Genomic DNA, 13,587 nt, shown 5'->3' on the forward strand with positions numbered 1-13,587 from the left:
AAGTCAAGGCCTTTAATATACCTGTCACCTGAATAGTGTATATTGTACCCAATAGGTAATTTTTCATCCCACCTATCTGTCCTACCATCCCACCTTCTGAATCTCCAGTGTCCTTTAAGTTACTCTGTATGACCATACATACCCACTGCTTAGCTCCCACTTATAGGTGAGAACATGTGGTATTTGGTTGTTCCTGAGTTTGTTTAGAATAATGGCCTCTACTTCCACCCAAATAATAATGGCAAAGACATTATTTCATTCTTGGTTAATGGCTTAGTAGCATTCCATGGTGTACACACACACACACACACACACACACACCATTTTCTTTAGCTGCTCATCAGTTGGTGGTCAAAAAGATTGGTTCCATATCTTTGCAATTATGAATTGTGATGTGATAAACATATAGGTGCAGGTGTCTTTTTTATAAAATAAATTCTTTTCCTTTGGGTAGATCCCTAGAAGTAGGATTGGTGGATTGAATGGCAAATCTCCTTTTCGTTCTTTGAAAAATTTCCATCGAGATTGTACTAATTTACATTCACACCAACAGTGTACAAGTATTCTCTTTTCAGCACATCCATAACAACATCTGTTGTTTTTTGACTTATTAATAATGTCCATTCTGACAGGGTAAGGTAGTATCTCATCCTGATTTTAATTTGCATTTCTTTGATGATTAATGATGTTAAGCATTTTTTCATATGTTTGTTGGACATTTGTATATTTTCTTTTGAAAAATGTCTGTTCATGTCTTTTTCCCACTTTATAATGGGGTTATTTGTTTTTTTCTTGCATATTTCTTTGAGTTCTTTGTAGATTCTGGATGTTGGTCCTTTGTCACATATATAGTTTGTGAATATTTTCTCCCATTCTGTGGGTTGTCTATTTTCTCTGTTGATTACTTTTGCTGTGCAGAAATTTTTTAGTTTAATTAAGTACCATTTATTTATTTTTGTTTTGTTGTTTTTGCTTTTAGGGTTTTCATCATAAATTCTTTGCCTAGGCCAGTGTCCAGAAGAAATTTTCCTATGTTTTCTTCTAGAATTGTTATGGTGTCAGGTCCTACATTTAATCTTTAATCCATTTTGAGTTAATTTTTATGTATGGTGAGAGATAGGGATCCAGATTATTCTTCTGCATGTGGCTCTCCAGTTTTCCCAGCACCATTTATTGAATCAGTGATCCTTTCCCCTGTGTATGCTTTTCTCTGTTTTGTTGAATGTCAGTTGGTTGTAGATATGTGGTTTTACTTCTTGATTCTCTATACTATTCCATTGATCTTTTATACCAGTACAATGCTGTTTTGGTTACTATAGCCTTGTGGTATAATTTGAAGCCTGGTAATGTGATGCCTATAGATTTGTTCTTTTTGCTTAAGATTGGTTTGGTTGTTCAGGCTCTTTTTTGATGCCACACAAAATTTAGAATTGTTATTTCTAGCTCTGTGAAAAATGATATTGGTGTTTTGATGGGAATTGCATTGAATCACTTTGGGCATTATGGATATTTTGATAATATTGGTTCTTCCAGTCAGTGAGCATGGGATGTTTTTCAGTTTGTTTGTGTCATCAGTGATTTCTTTCATCAGCGTTTTGTAGCTCTCCCTGTAGAGATCTTTCACCTCTTTGGTCATGTATATGCCTAGGTGTTTTATTTATTTATTTGTTACAGCTATTGTAAATGGGATTGAGTTATTGATTTGATTCTCAGCTTGGCTGTTATTATACAGAAATGCTACTGACTTGTGTATATTAATTTTGTGACCTGAGACTTTACTGAATTTATTAATTCTAGGAATTTTACGCAATTTTAGGGATATTCTACGTATAAGATATTATCATTGGCACACAGGGATGGTTTGACTTCCACTTTTTCAATTTGAATGCCCATTATTTCATTCTCTTATCTAACTGCTCTGGCTAGGACTTCCAGTACTATGTTGAATAAAAATGGTAAAAGTGGGCATCCTTGTCTTATTTAAGTTCTTAGGGAGAATGCTTTCAACTTTACCCCATTCAGTATTATGTTGGCTGTGGATTTGTCATTCATATATGGCTTTTATCATGAAAGGCTGCTGGATTTTATCGAATGTTTTTTCTGAATCTATTGAGATGATCATATGATTTTTGTTTTTAATTTGTAATTCTGTTTATGTGATGAATCACATTTATTGATATGCATATGTTGAAACATCCTTGCATTCCCTGGGATGAAACCCACTTGATTGTGGTGAATTATTTTTTGGATGTACTGTTGCATTCGATTTGCTAGTATTTTGTTGAGGATTTTTGCATTTATGTTCATAAGGGATATTGGTCTATCATTTTCTTTTTTTATCATGTCCTTTCCTGATTTGGGTATCAGGGTGATACTGGCTTGGTAGAATGAGTTAGGAAGGATGCTGTCCTTCTCAAAGTTATGGAAGAGTTTCAGTAGGATAGGTAGCAGTTGTTCTTGGTAGGTCTGGTAGAATTTGGTCCTGGGCTTTTTTTACTGTCAGTTTTTTTTTTATTACTGATTCAATCTCCCTACTTGATATTGGTCTGTTCAGGATTTCTGTTTCTTCCTGATTCAAGTTTAGGAGGTTGTGTGTTTCCAAAAATTAAACAATGTTGCTATTGTTTATACAGTTTAAATTATTAAATGAATACAAATGAATAAATTATATGATAAATCAGAATATATCACAAGAATTAATTGCTAATTAAAATTTTAGATTACCAGACTCCTCTAGCCTATTGATTTACATCTTTAATGCATATGAGCAATTATCATATTTCAGAGAGTGTGAGTCCTTTTGCTTAGAAAATATATTAATCTAGGTTGCCACATAATTAATTAGATAGTTATTGCTAATATATTTTTTATTTCATGTATAAATAACAGTGTTAACAAATAATACCATATAATTGGCTTAATACCTTATACACATATATTATTGAGATGATAACCTGCTGGTTATGAAATAAAACAAGAATTGATGCCTGCATTTGACATTACAGTAGGTCTAATAACTCACCCCTAATATATTTAAACAATGTATGTATACTTACCTAGATATTCATGTAATTCACTCTTTTTCGATTTTAATATTTCATTGGCTTAAAGCTTTTTACTTCTATATCGTATTTGAAAATTTTACTTTTTTATGAATACATGTTTATCTCAAATGACAAAGCAATATTGATGAGCTTCATTGCAAACTTATTTATAGCACCATTTATATTGATAAAAATAAATGAAATACTTTTTTTTAACTTCTTCTTTCAACATGTTTTTAGAATTCACAGGTCGGTGGAATTTCTGATGAATTACCTAACTTGACTAACAAATATGCTGTTTTCCTGTCAAGAGCAGAAAGAACTACTAAAGTGCCAGATATGGTAAGAAGACTCCTATAATTAAACCTGTTTGTAATTTAGGAATTATGGAAGAGACTGCGTAACATAAACATTATATTAGGACCTGCGGAAGGTAACTGGTAGCCTACTGTACCATCTTTGGCTAACCTGATACTTCCATATTTTTAAAGTTCAACAAAATTCTTGAAACTAAGCAGAAGTTCAACATTGCTTCTTTGAGAGGCTATTCATTTTTAGGAGAACAGTCATTTTTAGGACATACATGAAAGCTGAACTCATTGTGTTGTATATGGAGTGGAAGATTTACTTTAGGTACAACTCATTTTACTAGTAATGTAAATTTTTTCCCTTTTCAATTTGAATCTATTTTAAAATCTAAGACTCCTCAGTGATTTTTTTTTTCACTCCTATTAACCTGTATGTTGAATTGTGTTGCTATAAATTTTTCTAACTGCATTTCCATTTTTTTAGAGCTAATATTGAAAAAGTAAAGCAGATTAAATTTGAATATGAATAGTTGACTATTTCATTCAGATTGAATTTATAAAAATACCAAAGTATCACAACTGTAATTCCAGCACTTTGGGAGGCTGAGATGGGAGGATAGCTTGAGGCCAGGAGTTTGAGACCAGCCTAGGCAGCATAGCGAGACCCTATTGCTACAAAATATAAAAAAATTAGCCAGGTGTTGTGGCGTGTGCCTTAGTCTTAGCTACTTGGGAGACTGAGGCAGGAGGATCACTTGAGCCCAGTAGTTTGAGGTTATAGTGAGCTATGATTGTGCTGCCACTGCACTCCAGCCTGGGTGACAGAGTGAGACCCTGTATCAAAAAACAACAAAACGTGGCATGTTAATATTGCATTCTGCGACATTACTGAATTCATTTATTAGTTCTAAGTTTTCTTAGTGGACACTGTCTTTAGAGCTTTCTATATATAAGATCATATAATCCTCAAACAGAGACAGTTTTACTTCTTCCTTTCTGATTTGTATGCCTTTTATTTCTTTTCCTGGCCCAATTGCTCTTGCAAGGACTTGCAGTGCTATGTTGATTGGAAATGGCCAGAGTGGGCATCCTTCTCTTGTTCCTGATGTTAAAGGACATTTCAGCTTTTCAATGTTGAGTATGATATTAGTTGTAGACTTATCATATAGAGCTTTATTGCTATGTTGAGGTACATTCCTTTTATACCTAATTTCTTGAGAGTTTTTATCATGAAATGATGTTGAATTTTGTCAAATGCTTTTTTGCATCTATTGAGATGATCACATAAATTTTGTTCTTTCTGTTGATGTGATATATCACATTTATTGATTTGCATATGTTACATCATCCATGCAATACCAGGGGTAAATCCCACTTGATTAAAATGGTGTATGGTCCTTTTAATGTGCTGTTGAATTCAGTTTACTGGCATTTTTTTGAGGATTTTTATATCTACATTTATCTAGAATATTGACCTGTAATTTTCTTTTCTTGTAGTAACTTTGACTAGGTTTGGTATCAGTGTAATGCTGGCACCATAAAGTGTGTTTGGAAGTGTGCCCTCCTCTTCAATTTTTTGGAAGAGTTTGAGAATGACTGATTTTAATTCTTTAAATGTTTTATAGAATTTAGCAATTTTATAATGCAACTATCAGATTAGTGGCATTGATTTTTTTTCAGCCATAGTGCCCACAGGTTTATTTTTAAAATTTTCTATCATCCCTACCTAGTTATGCAATGCTGTTTGCAAATCAAACATCTGTAACTTCTGTTCATATTTACTTTTGACACTGTTTACTTGAGATTTTTCCCTTGTTTTCCATGTGTATTCCAAGTTATATAGGCACCCTTAAGGAGTAGTTGATATTTTTTGTTTCAGTTAGTATGTTATAGGTTTCGTTAGTTCCAGACACAAAATTTTATATTAACTTCATATTAATTTTATGTTACTTATATTATTTACTTTTGGTTACTTATGATTAGTGTAATATTCTCTCGCTCTCGCCACAGTGATTGATTCAGTTGGGACTAGGAGCTCAGTTGATCCAGAGAATAGTTTAGGATTGTGTTCTATGTTTGGAGAAAAAGAAGCTTTATGTTCTGAATTGTGCAACATATAGTGTAGATATAAGGCTGTAACCATTATACTGCCATGAAGAAAGTCTGTCTGTATGGCAGGAGATGATACATGGAAGAGAATTGGGCTTAGAGAATGAGAGAGAAAAATGGAATTGAAATCCTTTTAAAATCATACCTGAAGACCCTCTCCCTTCTAAATCTGTAATATTTAACCCTGTCTTCCCATTATAAGTTATCTCGGAACCTGTAAAAATATATATGGAAGTACCCAAGACCACTTAAATCATTATTTGTGGGAAGGACACATTGGAATCTGCACAAGGGTATTTTTTAAAACCCCTCCAGGTGATTCTAATGTGAAAACAGTACTGAGAACCATTGTCTAGGTTTTTCAGTAATATGAGTCCATAATTTACTGTATTATTTAAGCCCATTTGTTTCTTTTTCTGTTATGTGCAACCAGAAGTGATCTCAGTGATACACAAAGAAAGATTTCATTAGAAAAACTTAGAAAGAAAATTATCATGAAAAACATCAGAACAGAATTCTTTTTTTTTTTTTGAGACAGAGTCTCACTCTGTTGCCCAGGCTAGCGTGAGTGCCGTGGCGTCAGCCTAGCTCACAGCAACCTCAAACTCCTGGGCTCAAGCAATCCTCCTGCCTCAGCCTCCCGAATAGCTGGGATTACAGGCATGCGCCACCATGCCCGGCTAATTTTTTCTATATATATATTTAGCTGTCTATATAATTTCTTTCTATTTTTAGTAGAGATGGGGTCTCGCTCTTGCTCAGGCTGGTCTCGAACTCCTGAGCTCAAACGATCCGCCCACCTCGGCCTCCCAGAGTGCTAGGATTACAGGCGTGAGCCACTGCCGGGCCCAGAACAGAATTCTTATACCAGTATCCTAGAATCTAGGTCTAGGATTTATTAAAAGAAACTAACAATAATTAAGTTCAGTTTGTTAGGAAAATTGGAAGAAAGGGAATGGTGTAAACCATTGCAGTGAGATAAGTACATACAGGTCAAGCCATATTTAAGAAGATATAATTATGACTTTATAAAATGACTCAATTCATATTGGCTAATTAATGGACTGTATACAGAACTAGACATACATGCTCCATGATCTTTTCACTTGGATAGGAAAGAGATACTTTGTCATAAGTTGACTATATCTCTGGAAAGATTATATAGTCTCAGCCTTGATTTATAATTTTTTACTTTTCATATTATAGTTAGTGATTGCCTTTTTATTTCCTTTGTTATGTTTTAAGTGTAAACTAGGCAGTTTAAAGGTGATTGATTATCTTAGCACCAAGCCTTGTTTTTATGTTTTACTGGCAGAATGGTACATTTCTTTTTTTATTACTATGTCATCATTATCAGACTTTATTTCAGTTGTTTGACCGTGTATCAGAACTGCATTTTCTTTCTGGGTTATATCTTTAGCTCAAAAGTATTACAATTCTCGAAATAAACACTATATTTTCATTTTCTGTTTGAGCAGTATGATTTTCTTCATACCAGCTTATATGGTATTTCCCATCTTCGCCTCATGCCCTACCCAAGATAAATCAGTGTTCAATACATTTTTTTCTGGGATACATTTGCATGTCTTTAAATTTCAGGTGAATTTGTTCTCCCTGTGAACTCGACTTTCTGATAGGTTCAAGTAAAAATCTAGTCATATAGATTATTTGGCCTGCTCTTGTCAGGGCGGAAGTGACACTCATTCCAGCTTTGTACATCTGTCCTAGGTAGATGCTAAAAATCAGTTTTGACATTAACAACGTTGTCCTACTAATCAAGAGAGAAAAGATTTGGAGATTATTATGGAGTACTATTAGGATATTATTTCAGTAATATTTGTGTTAGATAATGATGGGTGAAACCATAGTAATGGGAGAAGTATAAAAGTCTGAGGCGTTTTTATGGTATGAAATTATAAAGTATACTTAAGGAAATATTTTAGCTTAAATCGTCCCTGATAAAGCTAATCTTTTAAACCATACAGTTTATTCCTAAATGTTATTTTCTCATGCTAAATGAACCAGAATATTATTTTTCTTATGTCATTTTCCAAAGTGTCTCTTAAGTCATTTTATTTATGACTATAGGAAAGTTTTAAGCCCTGAGGTATTTTTCTTGCTTGCCTATTTATGAGTTTAGTTACCTACTTCAAGAATAATAGCCAAAAGTATAGAAAATGCTTTTACAAAGTCATATTAATGAGGATTTGAGGGAAGAATAACTACGAAAATGATAGCATTTTAGAGATGGAAGGGGCCTTAGGGAACTTTTAAAGTAACATTTTTACCTTTTATAAATGAGAAGATTAAGGGGCAAAAAGGTTAAGTGACTTATGGAAAATATTGCATAGGGATTTCTTGCAAAAAGGAGAGGGTTAGATTAATGACCTCTGTTAGAGAAAAAGCTTTTTGTTTTGTCCTTTAAGACTAATGAGCCTCTTCTCAGACTTTATCCCACCCATTTTGGTCTCCTTACTATTTTTGTTCTTAATTAGATCCAGGGAACCGGACCTCAGATTTTCTTTCTTGTCCTTTGCTTATTTACACTCTCCTTTTATTTTTCTGAGCCTTCTTTATGACTAAGTCCATCTACTCTCTTTTTCAGTTTTGCTTTTCTTTTTCTTCTTCAAAATTGGTAACTAGATCCTTTCCTTATTAAGAATAATCCTTATAGGAAAACAATTTGAGAATAGCAGCAATAAAAAGAACATTTTAAGCTCTCAAATATTAAAAATATATTAACAAAAATGCCTAGAATCCTTCGGGTGATATTGGAAGTCTTGGTGAATATATACCACATTGATTTTTAAGTGTATTATATATTCAACTCTGCTCCTCAGCTTAAGCGTACTCCCTTCCTCCTTGAAGGCTTCTCTTCCCAGTAATGCAAAAATACCCAGGAAAGAAAAATATTGTACTGTAGCTGAAGTGAGTAATTTGCATTTCTTAGAAGCTCTATATCCAGTGACATCAACTCTTTACCACTTTATATGACCACTTCTTAAAGGACGTATCATCTTAACCACCAAAGTCGTTTTGGATCTAAGAATATCTGATATTTGGACTTCTCTTTAGTTCTAGTTATATTGTAATGCACCCTGAACTAGAAATCAGGAATTCTGATTCCCTTATCAAGGCTTTGTTTGTTTATACTTTGCTGCTTCCAAATGAAATAGATCTTGCCATTTTTACTGATGTATGAAGATAATCTTTCATTCTGTACTATTTCCTATTTGTTTGGGCACACTTCTATGTCTTTGCTAAGTATTCTTCTGCCTGCTCTGCTTTTTTTTTTTTTAAAAAAAGAAAACCTGTACATACAAAATGAGAAGCTCTTAATGAACCTGATGCCATTGATATAAAATGCAAAAGATCTTTTTTAGATTCCACGTATAAGTGAGACCATACAACGTTTGTCTTTTTGTGTCTGGCTTATTTCACTTAGCATCATGTCTTCCAATTCCATCCATGTTGTAATGAATGACAGAATTTCCTTCTTTTTGAAGGCCATGTAGTATACATTGTGTGTATATACTATATTTTCTTTATCCATGCATCCATTAATGGATACTTGGGTTGATTCCATATCTTGGCTATTGTGACTACGGCTGCAATGAACATGGGAGTGCAGATATCTCTTCTGCATACCAGTTGCAATTCCTTTGGATATATACTCAGAAGTGGGATTGCTGGGCCATATGGTAATTCTATTTTTAGTTTCTTGAGGAATCTCCCTATTGTTTTCCATAATGGTTGCAATAATTGCTTTCCTACCAACAATGTACAGTGGTTCCCTTTTCTCCACATCCTTGTCAATACTTGTTATTGTTTGTCTTTTTGATGATAGCCATTCTAACAGATGTGAGGTGATATTTCATTGTGGTTTTAATTTGCATTTTTCCTGATGATTAGAGATGTTTTTCATATATCTGCTGTCCATTTGTATGTCTTCTTTTGAGAAATGTCTGCACAGATCTTTTGCTCATTTTTTAATTGGGTTATTATTATTATTATTATTTTTTTTGCCATTGAGTTTGAGTTCCTTCTAGTAAGTTTTATAGAAACAGAGTAGAAAGGCGGTTACCATAGTTGGTGGGGGGAGTGGGGGCCACAGGGGAAGGAGAGCAGTGGGGAAAGGGAAGATTTTGATCAAAGGGTACAAAGTTTCAATGAGACTGGAGAAATAAGTTTTGGTGATCCACCGCACTGCTTAGTGACCATAGTTTTAATTGTGTATTTTAAAATTGCTAAAAGACTAGATTTTTAATGTTCTCACCACAAAAAATGCTAAGTTGGTTTGTTAGTTTTATTGAATCTTTCCACAGTGTATCACGTTGTACCCCATAAATATATAGCTATTTTTCAATTAAAAATAAGTAAAAATAAATGTTCATATGTAAAAGATATTTTATGAAAAATTTTATACATGTTTTAAAATTCTGTTGCATCCTTTTCCAAATTTTTTCTGTTTTTTTCTTGCTTATTTTCAGGCTGAGAGAATGCAGTAGTCTCTTTGCAGAAAATAAACATATTCAGAATTCTCATCTAGATAAAATGCAAAGGTTTATGAAATATTGTTTAAATAGTAATAATAAGGAGAACTGGGATTTTATGCATTCTACTAATTGTTTCATCTTCCCTTAAAAGACTTAAAAACTGTTTAAAATATGTTTAAAACTTACACAGAGTAGAAATCCTTAACTTTTAAATGTATGTTATGAGTAGTATGGAAAAGATACTCAAAGAAAAGTAAAGCATTCCCTAAACACTAGAAAACAAAGGAAGCAGCATGTAATTTAATGATAAATATCTCTGAGGACTTTATAATTATCTTCTAATATGGCGTTTATATTTAGAAAATTAATTTACTCATTTTTATGGTCCCACATCCAATTCTTAAAATATGCTTTTAAGACATCATTGTTTAATTATAAAAGAAGCATTAACAGAGTAGATTTTTAAAATCTAAATTTGCAGATTTTAGCATTTCCACTAGGATGTAAGACCTTTCACAGACCTTTGATTTGCTATATGCAAGGAGGAAATCACGTACTAAACATTTGCCAACAATTTCCTAATGTGCATTGTAAATACATGCTTACATCTGTTTCTTCATATGAGTCTCATAGTGCACACTTAGGGGGCTTTTCTTCTACTGGTATTCAATTGATTTAATTAAGCAAGTCCCACTAATGTGCTAATTGGAAGACAGACTTTTTAGCATTCGCTCGAGATTAGATTGCATTCATAGAATCACAATTATTTTGATGGCTTGCCACAGTGAAACAGATGAACTGTGTACTGGCTAAATTTTTAATGAAGTTAACTTTTCACTTTCATTTCTATGTAATTTCTCTCTTTATCCTGTATATAAGGTTGTTTCTCAAAGTGTCTTTTATTTTTTTCAGTTGTTACCATTTTCCTATTATGCCATGTCTCAAATACTTTAACAATATTTTGTTATATATTTACAAGACTGTGAAATGAAAGAAAGACAAAACAATGTTGATCTGAAGACTTAATGCTGGGAAAAAGGAGTAAGAAAAATGACATATTTGAGTCCAATTATGGCATAAAACATTTTGCCTTATACATTATTAATAATTTACATACTAATTATAATTTCTGTCCATTTACATCTTATATTAGCTCATCTAAATTTATTATAGTTCTAAAAAAACACTATTATGACCTTATTATGTTCCAATCCCCAATCACAATTGGGGACTCATAGATAGCTATTATCTTTCTTCTGGAAGAACTTCATCCAAAAGTGGAATTGATGTCATTACCTGGAATGATTCGTTTTAAAATTTGTAGGTATATTCTTCCTATAATTTAATGCCATAATGGATTCTTGATGTTTTTTCTTCATTTTATTTCTTAAAAGTCATTAGGCTCTTATCTTTATTTTTCTTAGCCCAGCATTTCAGAGGTATTTAGCTTTTAGAGAAAAAATATATAAATATATCAATGTAGCTGCAATATAAATAAGTATATAAAAAGATAATTATGTACAGCCACTTCGGAAAACAGTTTGGCAGTTTTTTCAAAAGTTGAATAGTTAAAAGTTCACCTATCATTGACCCAGGTGTTCCACTCCTAGGTATTTATTCAAGAGAAATAAAAACAAATATCCACACAGAGACATTAGGTAAATGTTTATGGCAGTGTTATTAACCAAAACCATTATTAATCCCAAACTGGAAACCATCCAAATGTTTAACTAGTGAATGATCAACAGACTAGCATAACTTTATGATGTAATACTGCTCAACAATTAAAATGAACGAAGTACAGTGTCTTAGGTCAGGAAGCTATAACAAAATAACGTAGACTGGGTGACTTAAATAACAGGCGTTTATTTCTCACATTTCTAGAGGCTGGGAAGTCCAAAGTCAAGGAGTCTTTTTGCTGTATCCCCACATGGCAGAGTGAGAAAGATTCTCTCTCTCAGATCTCTTCTTTTTAATTTTAATTTTAATTTACTTTTATTTTTTTAAATTTCAAAATATTAAGGAGTCCAAATATTTTTGGTTACATGGATCAATTTGTAATGCTTGAGTCATGGCTATGTCTTCTGATAAGTGATCACTAATCCCATCATGAGGGCTCTACCCTCATGATGTAATTACCTTCTAACAGTCCCATTTCTAAATACCACCACATTGAGGATTAGGGATTCAACATACCAATTTTGGGGTGACACATTTATTAAGTAACGTATGAGTATACACAATAACATGAGTGAATTTAAAAATCATGCTGAGTAAAGGAAGCCAGAAACAAAGTATTATTAAATATATGATTCTATTTATAAAACTCTAGAAAATGGAAACTAATGTATAGTCCTAGAATGCACATCAGCGTTTACATGTGTGTGTCCATGGAGAGTGGGATGGCTTACAGAGGAACACGAGGAAGCTTTTATTAAAAGAGGTGAAAAAGTGTTTCCTATCTTGATTGCTGGGATTGTTTCATACATGTGACGTATGTCAAAATTTATCAGATGGTACACTTTAAGTATATACACTTTACTGTGTACCAATTATACATGAAGAAAGTTGCAAAAAATTACTTAGGAAGGTAAGACAAATTGATATATGTCATAAAAATACAGAAGAACACACAGCAATAACAAATAAAAATAAGTCATTAAAATGATCAAGAACATGAATTTGCAACCCCAGGAAATAATAGATTCCAGAAAGTGTTTCCAGTGGAGTTCCAAATAACCAGTTTTCATTTCAGATGCTCAACATTTTAAAATAATCCCTTTATTTTGATTGATAGAGTTTACTTTTGATATCTGCTTTTACTCATTTGTTTATGATGTAAAATTTTTCATTACAAAAGAGGTCAACTATTTTAATGTTTTAGCTTCTCTTTCAATTATCTCCATTCTATTTATTCATTATTTTATTTTAATTGTATAACTAGAGAAAAATAATGTAGAAAAAATACTTTTACAATTTTAAAATATGATTTTTTTTTAAGCCATCTTCAAGAAGCTTTCAAAAGCACTGTGAACTTAGTAGAGCCCAAGGCTACTTCTAGATTCAAAAACTCAATGTATGTAATAGAATTATTGTGTTAAGTTACTAACAAAAATTTTAATTTTTCAAGAAATAAAAATGTCTTTAATTCAAATATGGAAAGGGTGCTAAGGTGGACTGATTTATATGTTTCTGTTCTTGGAAAAATAAATTGAATATAAAGATCTTGGTAGTAGGATACTTTTGAGTAGTGTGAAATGAAAGAAAATGCAAATGCATGGCATATTGTTCCTTCTATATGGTACAATGTTTTTGTAGGATTGTATAACATTACTCATTAAAAAGAGAAGATATGCATATGAGAAAATCTTGCGTGTTCAATAGTACCTTTTGTTAGTGTAGGGTAATTTTCCTGCAATTTAAAATATTATTAGTAGTAATTTAAATAAATTTGAACACAATATTTTCAGACTAAAGGCAAAAAGAACTATAAACAAATGTTGTACCATATTTAAGAAGTTGGGTTTTCGGTGTACGTTAGCAATTTTAAACTAACTGCTGTGATCTAAGAGTAAATGAATGAGTAAATATGTTGAAAATAATGGAAGCTGTGTTTCTTACTGTTGGAGA

At 32.4% G+C, this 13,587-nt stretch overlaps 1 protein-coding gene across 1 annotated transcript in view; it reads left to right on the top strand.

Moving 5' to 3' along the window:
• Positions 1-13,587, top strand: part of STPG2 (sperm tail PG-rich repeat containing 2) — a 159,949-nt gene that overhangs the window by 60,070 nt on the left and 86,292 nt on the right. The window contains exons 8-9 of the mRNA XM_069485453.1: positions 1,798-1,806; positions 3,285-3,386. Coding sequence (XP_069341554.1) covers positions 1,798-1,806; positions 3,285-3,386 — 111 coding nt within the window. The remainder of the gene's footprint in view (positions 1-1,797; positions 1,807-3,284; positions 3,387-13,587) is intronic.

The sequence above is a fragment of the Eulemur rufifrons genome, chromosome 13 (genome assembly GCF_041146395.1).
Source record: "Eulemur rufifrons isolate Redbay chromosome 13, OSU_ERuf_1, whole genome shotgun sequence".
Lineage (NCBI taxonomy): Eukaryota > Metazoa > Chordata > Mammalia > Primates > Lemuridae > Eulemur > Eulemur rufifrons.